The sequence below is a fragment of the Silurus aristotelis genome (assembly GCF_946808225.1).
Source record: "Silurus aristotelis genome assembly, chromosome: 28".
Taxonomy (NCBI): domain Eukaryota; kingdom Metazoa; phylum Chordata; class Actinopteri; order Siluriformes; family Siluridae; genus Silurus; species Silurus aristotelis.
In genome coordinates, this window is record NC_139601.1 from 5885586 (window position 1) to 5895496 (window position 9911).

General features: G+C 39.2%; 1 protein-coding gene across 1 annotated transcript; it reads right to left on the minus strand.

Annotated features, from left to right (window-relative positions):
• Positions 1-63: 63 nt before the first annotated feature.
• LOC310721983 (adenosine receptor A1-like) lies at positions 64-7809 on the minus strand (the record flags this gene model as incomplete). The annotated part of the gene is made up of 2 exons (XM_083534266.1): positions 64-1502; positions 7472-7809. 2 exons carry the CDS (start codon positions 7807-7809, stop codon positions 836-838), a joined length of 1005 nt encoding a protein of 334 aa, XP_083390392.1. The 3' UTR covers positions 64-835.
• Between the last annotated feature and the right edge of the window lie 2102 nt (positions 7810-9911).

Below are 9911 nucleotides of genomic sequence, written 5' to 3' on the forward strand. Positions count from 1 at the left end.
TTGCTTTATCTTTGCTTCTCAGGGAGCAACTCTGAAAGAATCGGTGGCTGAAAATATCATCAGTACTATAAAAACACTATTAGGACTTTATTAGTATGTTTTGAACCGGAATAATTTGCCGTTACGTCTTGTTTGTTATGTCACAGTGATGTTCTCCTGCTCAAAGCAATACAGGTATCAAACATTCTGTGAATGGTCTGCACTTAAGCACGTTGAGCTTACGCATGCCTCGAGGAGATGATCGTGCTTTCAGCAGCTCAGATTCATCTTCTGTTGGTTACGTCGAACAGCTGTAATGCGACTGAGATGAGTTAAACTTGTAAAAACAAAAAAAATGGTAAAAAAAAAAAAAAAACATTACGGAGGTCTAATTCTCGACAGCAGAGGAGTTCAGACTTAAGCATGTTGTCGATTAAAATTTGCCCTTTCTTAAGAAAACAAAATCCTTAATACATTCATTCCCCTTCACTATAAATGTTACAGTATCGTTCGTTTCGACACATGGCCGTTGCCTGGTCTGCGCAAGGCCTGATGTGGCTATAAGCACTTTAGATTTGATGCTATAAAGCTTGCGAATCTCATTTAAGAAAAACGGGAAATCACAAACACGATCCACAAAAGCTTGGTGCTATACAGCATGTTGATTTTCCACTAACACAAGCAGTTTTCATATTTAATGGACCTCTGAAGATCTCACGTGGCGGTTTGAATATTTCTGTGAGACAGAATGCTGCATCTTCTGAATGTCCTCACAAGAGGAAATACGAGTCAAGGCATCACAGGATCTCGGACCTGGATGTTAAATGTTAATGCTACGTTTGCTGTTCTAGCTAAATCAAAGGTCGTTATGACGCCGCATTCTCTTCTCCAGACTTCCCCTACGTCGGGTGGCTTTACTGGCCAGTTGGTTCACTTTCTTGCAGCAGACATAATGTTCCCAGATCTTGACGAAGGCAATGCGGAATTTCCTGATACGAAAGGCATATATGACCGGGTTGACGGCTGAGTTGCCGTGACTAAGCAAGATAGCTACATAGATAATAAGATTAGTTTTAGGACTGGGGCTAAACAGAGTAATGCAGTTCAGGATGTGCAGGGGTAGCCAGCTTATGGCAAAGAGAAAAAGCACCAGAGCGAGAGATTTAGCCAGTTTGAGTTCTTTTCCATAATAACGGCTGGGATCAGTTTGGCTGGCCGACTTATTGATCCTCTTATTGAGCTGCTTGTGGATCATGTAGAAAATCTCAAAGTATATGACAAGCATGAGGACGAGCGGGGGCAGCACACAGCCGAAAAAGTTGAAGTACACCATGTACTGCATGCTGATGACTTTCTCGAATTTACAGATGATGACGGGGTTGGGGCCCTCAGAGCTGTTGGTTTGGTTGAGTTTCTGCAGGTTGTTCCAGCCAAATATGGGAGTTAAGCCTACGATGAGGGCCACCAGCCAGCACACTAATACCGCTGTTCCAGCTCTTTTTGGTGTCACCACTCGCTTGTAGCTAAAGAACAACACAGAGAATAAAAAATAGAAAATCAGAAATCTTTCCATTTGTAAATGTAGTATTAAATTGCTGTATTATTATTTCAGTGTTTAAAAACAAAAGAAAAGGTTTCAAAATGTGTGTCGCAAAATAAGTGTTCACCCTATCGTTTAGTGCAGATGCATGTGCTACAGCAAACCGATGCCCACCAGCCGACAGAACAAAATTGGTCATGAAAGAACGTTTGCGTGAAAGAGTGTGTAACGCTGCCCTGTGACACAGCATGTGTAGCAGTTTAAAAATCTGCACCCGGATGGCAAGAAGAACGTGTTTGTCGTCCCCATCTCCAGCTGGTAGCTGTCATAAGACGGAGAGATCCAGAAGCTGTCATATGATTAAACTGGGTTATGTCAAAACGCCTTACAGAGAGTGAGGACTGGATTTCTCAAAATCATAATAAAATAAAGATGACATTTCAAAATTTGACACTTTTTGGAAAACTGGGTTTTGAAATGTTCATTTTGGAAGAAGTATAAAGTTAAATACTCGCATACCACTGAATCATTTAACCACATCACATTACCCGCTCTGAGATTTTAGGTCAACTAAATAATAACTGCACATTTCCATCACCACCATTGTGCCTAAAATCATAATAATTACTATTTTTTTCTGGAATCATGATAATCATCAGTGTTTCTGGAATCATGATAATCACCATTTTTCATGGAATCATTATAGTTTTTTTTCCTGGAATCATGATCACCACCAGTGTTCCTGGGGTCCATGATCATGATAAAGTGGGAGATTTTATGCTATTTTTTAAGTTGCTAATTTTTATGGTCTAAATTTTTTTGTACAAAAGATGTAAAAGGATGTATTCATGTACTAAGACCTTGAAAGTTTACCAATACCCAGAGCTGCATACTTCTCTGAAAATCAATTTGATTTTAATTTTTAAAACTTGTTCTATGCATTCCCTAGAAACAGGCCATGTTCAGACAAGTGCTATGCTTCTAATTAATATTTGAATATATGTAAAAATTATAGTGTATATATATATATATATATATATATATATATATATATATATATATATATATATATATATATATATATATATACACACACGCACACACACACACACACCGTAATTTCCGGACTATAAAGTGCACCCTTATATAAGCCGCACCCACTGAATTTGAACATAAATAAGCTGCACCTGTCTATAAGCCGCAGGTGTCTACACTAATGTACTTTACACAGGCTTTAACAAAAGACACGTTACACACGGTGTAACGGGTGAAATATGTTGCGCTTCTATTAGGAGCATAGCGGTATTTTGGGAATAGCATGCACTGCATTCTTCCGGTATTACTGCGTGTGTGTGCGTGTGAGACTGAGGATTATGTCCTTATTATATTCTGAGGCTTATTTCTATAACCCATAACGCTGTTGCCAAAAAAAATAAAAAAGCACGAGTTTTGGAAACCTGTCTGTGCTTATATGATTTCTGTTGTAACTGGAGTTAGCGAGCTCTCCCTTCACCCAGACTCAACGCGTTACAACGGCTTGTATCTAAACAGAAACCTACCAAGTAAGTCATTGTTCACGGTCTTCCTCCTTTCTTTCACAACTACAGTGGTAACTTGACCTACGAGTGCATTAATGTACAAGTTTTCCGAGGTACGAGCGGTCACTCGGTCGATTTTTTTGTTTTGTTACGCAAGCAAAAAATTGAGGTACGAGCTCGAGACGCCGCTGCTAGATGCTGAAGCGAAGCCAGAAAGCGAAGATTGTGACAAAAATTAAGATAAGCAAAGAAGAAAAAGTAAAAATTTTAAAGTTTAGGGATACGTAGTGTACAGGAGTGATAGTTAAAAAAAAAGAGTTTTCCCCTCCTCCTCCGCTTATTGCCTCTACCCCCCCCTCCACACACACACACACACACACACACACACACACACACACACACACACACACACACACACACACACACACTCACATCGGCGTTTTCGTTAGCTCAAGTCGTCTCATCTCCAAGGAAAATACACTGAATAAAACCTTATTATATCTTTACATACTCTTTCTATTATGTTTTTATACAAGATTTGTTATTTAGAAATGTATTTTCCAATTGAATAACATGAAACATAAAAACGGAGTGTTATTTTGAGCCTTGGAACGGACTAATGCTATTTTAAGTATTTTCAATATGCAAAACTGATTTGATGTGCGAGCAAATTGAGAGACGAGCTCGTCCACGGAACGAATTAAACTCGTAGGTCAAGGTACCACTGTATTCTCTGGGGAGTTTAAAAGTTTTTTCTCCCGATGCCCTGCAGCTCAGCACACAGGTGAGGTGCGTTTTTTCGTTTTCCGTTCGGAAATTTCATTGGTCTAATGTTATGTCGCTCAGTTTTTTGGCTTGAAGTTTGTGAAACTGGGAAAAACCCAGGAAAAATCCATAAATTAGCCGCTTCGTTGTTTAAGCCGCGGGGTTCAAAACGTGGGAAAAAAGTAGTGGGTTATAGTCCGGAAAATACGGTATATTTCAGTTTCAGTAAACCGGAGCTAATTATAAACTTATAGTCCTGTTCCTTATGTGCCTGTTTTCGGCTACCAGGTTGGGAACATGATGTTGGCTTTTGCTCTTGTAGCTTATCCACCTTATGGTTTAATGTCTTGTGCTTTCTAACGTGTTTTTTAAGATCACATTTTCCCATTCTGATATAAACAATAATTGATACTTATATATGTACAATTTTATGTGCGGTCACATTATTGGCTAAATGGAAAACTTAATTTGTAGGAATTCTGGTGTTGCAGATAAACTGAAATTCCAAATCAGTTCCAAAGAGAAATTTTAAAAGGCCAGCAAATTGGATCATATACAATGGAAACACATGCACTATACACTTAGCAAGTGAAGTTACAAGTAACTGGTTAGTTAAATTTTCTGCTTAGGTGTAGAACAGGAAACTGTCACTAAACACTGATGACAAAAAACGATAACTGCATTAGATTAGTTTGTAAAAAATTTCTCATGCTTTTTTTAGGATGTTTGTAGCAGGGTCTATCTAACCCCTCCCGTGACTTAATACAGTACATAAACTCCACTGCACTGAGGTATATATATATATATATATATATATATATATATATATATATATATATATATATATATATATATATATATATATATATATATATATATATATATATATACCCAACATATAGAATGTGAATTATCTGAAACCATTATTTTTTTTCCTCCCACAAAAGGTTCTAAAAGTGGACCCATGGTAATTAAAACATCGTTATAAAAGCTGTTGTTAGAGAAGTTTCATCATAAAATTGCATTTGTTATTGCATTGCAGTATTGACCACACTGGCCAACCACATTTCCACATACACCGACGAATATATATAAAACACATATTAAGTGAATTATCTGAAACCATTTTTTTCCCCTCCCACAAAAGGTTCTCAAAGCGGACCCATGGTCAATGAAACATCGTTTTAAAAGCTTTTGTCAGAAAAGTTTTATTATAAAATTGCATTTGTTATGGGTTCTGACACGCCTCTTTGGGGTGTAATGTAAACCTCAGTAAATAATATATTGGAAACCGAATGTAATTTAAATATAGAAAACTGTGTTTTGGGTTTATGCCTAATAATAAATTCTATAAAATAATCTTCTAGGAAATACATTTTACCTTACATTTACTGTACAATGTCTCAATCTCAATCCATTTCACTATCATTTAATTATCATTATTTATACTTGACCGCATTACTGTTTACCTGCTTTTTTTTTTCTTCACCTTTGACTGCATTATACAATACTGCACTACATTGTGTCTGTTTATATTTACTCCCAGTTATAGTTTTTACAGTTCTCCTCACACAGTACTGTATAATCATGGTATACAGTAGGTTTACTGGTCGGCGCTATATTGGGGTTTGTGTCTTGTCTTGTGTTATCTGTCTGTACTGTTTTTCGTCTGCACTGTTTGCACTAGGTTGCACTCGATGCACTTTACATAGCATGTGTTGTGTTGTAGCTCTATGTTGTTGTTTAGTGTAGCACCAGGGTACCGGAGGAACGTTGTCTATTTTTTACTGTGTACTATGTACCACAGTGTATAGTAGAAATAACAATAAAAGCCTCTTGAGTCTTGACTTGACATACATCTTTTTAAGCTAATGGGGTCCCTGGCTGCACAGAACTTCTCTAAAGATCATTCTGTGGGCTACATTATGACTCATCAACATCTTTTCATTAACATTTGAACCCACTATCCATTTTAAAATGATTCATCTTGGCCAAGTTTTAAATGGCTTGTGTATCAGTAGTCTATTGTAATATTCTTGTTTTTGGGCAGTTGTACTCAGCTCAGGCATCAGACTACTGACAGGATAGTCATGAGTTCACATCTCAGTACTGCCAAGCTGCTTCTGCTGTGACCTTGAGCAAATCCCTTAACCCTCAGTTGCTGGATTGTTGGATGAATGTAAAATGTAATGGTCTGGATAAAGGCGTTCACAAAGGATATATCGGTCAGCCCTGGACACACTGCAGAGGTCACTGCAGATGCTGATTTATAGAGTCCGTTTTAAAAGTTAAGACTGCTAATGAAATGTGACTAAAACATGACTAGCTAAAAAAGCTGTAAAAATATAATGTATGCGTTTTATTAGATGCAGACAATATCTAATGAGCGCGTGTGAAAATACCCATAACATGCGTGACTTTACCCAGTGTGCGGGACATTACATGACGTGTGGGACATTACCAAGTGTGCGGGACATCACAGTGTGCGGGACATTACCAAGTGTGCGAGACATTACCAAGTGTGCGGGACATTACATGACGTGTGGGACATTACCAAGTGTGCGGGACATCACAGTGTGCGGGACATTACATGACGTGTGGGACATTACCAAGTGTGCGGGACATTACAGTGTGCGGGACATTACATGACGTGTGGGACATTACCGAGTGTGCAAGACATTAGAGAGTGTGCGGGACATTACAAAGTGTGCGGGACATTGCAGAGTGTGTGTGAATATTATAGTGTGTGAGTGACATTACTAAGTATGCAGGACATTACCAAATATGCAGAACATTACCGAATGTGCGGGACATTGCAGCGTGTGTGTAAATATTATAGTGTGTGAGTGACATTACTAAGTATGCAGGACATTACCAAGTGTGCGGGACATTGCATAGTGTGCGTAAATATTATAGTGTGTGTGCGACATTACCGAGTGTGCGGGACATTACCGAGTGTGCGGGACATTACCGAGTGTGCGGGACATTACAGAGTGTGCGTGAATATTATAGTGTGCGTGAATATTATAGTGTGCGTGTTACATTACCAAGTGTGTGGGACATTACAAGTGTGCGGGACAATTCATAGTGTGCGTAAATATTATTGTGTGTGTGTGTGTGTGTGTGTGTCATTACCGAGTGTGCGGGACATTGCATAGTGTGCGTAAATATTATAGTGTGTGTGTGTGTGTGTGTGTGTGTGTGTGAGACATTACCAAGTGTGTGGGACATTACAAGTGTGCGGGACAATTCATAGTGTGCGTAAATATTATTGTGTGTGTGTGTGTGTGTGTGTGTGTGTGTGTGAGACATTACAGAGTGTGCGGGACATTGCATAGTGTGCGTAAATATTATAGTGTGTGTGTGTGTGTGTGATATTACCGAGTGTGCGGGACATTGCATAGTGTGCGTAAATATTATAGTGTGTGTGTGTGTGTGTGTGTGTGTGTGTGTGTGTGTGTGTGTGTGTGTGTGTGTGTGTGTCATTACCAAGTGTGCAGGACATTACCGAGTGTGCGCGAATATTATAGTGTGTGTGTGACATTACCGAGTGTGTGGGACACATGGCGCATGGCGCGCGGTACATTACAGTGTGCGAGACATTACAGTGTGCGAGACATTACCATGCACGCAGGCTAGATGACATTACCTGAGCGGGATCTTGACCCTCAGGTAGCGGTCAATGGCGATGGCGAGGAGAGCTAAGATGGAGCTCTGTGTGAGAACGAGCATAACGCAGGCGACCATCAGACAGCTGTAAAAGTGAGTCCTCATTCCGGTGCTGATTGTAATCGCCAGGGGAATGACCAGAGCCCCGACGGCGATGTCTGCCAACGCCAAACTGACAACGAAGTAAAAAGTGGTGTCCCTCAGCGAGCGGTTTATCTTCACTGCCCAAACCACCATCACATTCCCCAAGACGGAGGCGAGAGCGATCACTACCTCCATCCCGATGTACAGAGGAGGTGAAGACTTTTCATCGGTCATCGTCGCGTGGTAAGTTGCAAAACTGTGAATTGAAAGCGAAATGCAGATGAATACAAGAGCACGGTGGGCAAAAGTTGAACCGATCAAAAGATGTTTTTTCTTTCCCCAGAACGCACAATTACCGGGGGGTTCACTTCTTCTTAGCGGGGCGAGAAAACACCAAACGACATCCGGCGTGTCCAAAATGCGTGTGCGTAACCATGGCAGGACGTGCTTGCTGTCAAACCCAGCCGCTGACTCATCCCGAGCGCTTTCAGGGTGTCCATAAATCAAAATCCATCATCCCGTTAATAATTACGGTAATAATATTCCTCATAATGGAATCCGGTAATAATAATAATAATAAAAAAAAAATAAAAATAAACAATCAGGCTCCGAGTACGTTTGGTTTTCCTTACAAGGAACACATGTGCATCCACTCCATGACCTAATCCAAACACACACACACACACACACACACACACAGAGAGCACTGCACTATGGACTCGGATTTCCAGAGAAAACTGAAACGCAGCGATTCGCTTCCTTCGTCCGCGTTTCCTTTCAGCGCGCCGCGTTCTGTTCGGCCGCGACGGTCATGTGACCATTTCCACTGTCCTGGACCAATCAGATCGCCTCAAGGTGTATACCTACACCCCACGTAAGTGCGCCAGAAAAACAGCATGTGGTGCTGAAAAATAGGCAAAAGGACGTTTATTTCGTACACACTAAATAACGAATAGAAGGGTTCTTTTTTTTTTTTTTTTTTTTTTTTTTTTTTCTTTCAGTACCTTTAAAATGACACCTTGCTAGACATGTTTCCATAATGTACCTGTCGAGCATTCATATTACTCAAGGGCATGAATGTAAGGCTGCACACTATTAACCCAATGTATACCTGTTTGCATTTATTAGGTATCCAGACTGTAATATACTGTACATCTTGCCACAAAATGGACCAAAATGGTCCCACTTTTCCTCCATATTTTTTCATTGTTGTCCTGTGATGGTGACGATAATGATTATGATGATGATTATCATCTGCTTCTCGGTAATCATTAATTTTTTAAAAGGTATATGATTCTGCAGAAATGAAAAAAACTAACATTTTAACGCATAGGTCTCCAACAATTTGAACCAAAAAAAAAGACCGCGATCCATAAATAACAATAAATATCTACTCTATACTGGATGCACTTGGTTTATTCCAAAAAAAAACAAGGTATAAAAGCCCTTACTGGTAGGAGTTCCTTTTTAGGTATTGCCAATGAACCTTTAAAGAAGCACTGAAGAACACTGTCCTTAAAATATGTACATAAATGCTATTCAGTATAGTAGCAGGAGATTTGCTCCAACCAAGTAGGTGGTCAGGAGCTCATAAAAATGAGTTTTATATACTGCACTACTGGTTCCAGGAAGCCTTTATTGATTACACCAGCATTTCTTATGTCAAACAAACATTTATTTAAACGTTGAGCTCAGCCTTTAACATGTAATTATGTGGGGATTACTAAATAAACCTTATGAGGATGTTACAGGTGCATTCATCTTGTGTGTTAGACTGATAAGAACACAATGCTAGATTTATTTAACAACCACAAAGATTAAGATTTTTTTATTCCTGTGCAATGCTGTGTTTTACAAGAGCTATGGCATCATTATACTGTATGTCTCATTCGTCATATCACTGTTAATAGGAATAAAAGGTTGCCTAGGGTGTGGAAATGCTCTTCCTAGTGCTAAATATAGCAGGAGCAAAGATAAATTCTGGAATTCAAATTGTAGGCAAATGGAAACTATATTTTAGTCAAATGGAAACTGTCGAGATTTTACACTGTGTTTGTACTTATTTGTACTTAGTAACCTGCATTATCCTCACAAAGCTTATATATTTTTTGGAGCCATGCATAAATCTAGCCTATTATGCACTATACATTTGCCAAATAGTCATCTGGATTATCCCCCCCAAGTGTTCCCCTCAACTGACCTTCTTTTGTTGTTGTTGTTGTTGTTTTTTTTATCCGTGACATTTCTCTAGCTGTAGCTTTAGAATAACATTACAGACCCGTTATCATTATGGTATGATAAGTGCTAGTAGGTTTGCCAGCATCATTACATTTATT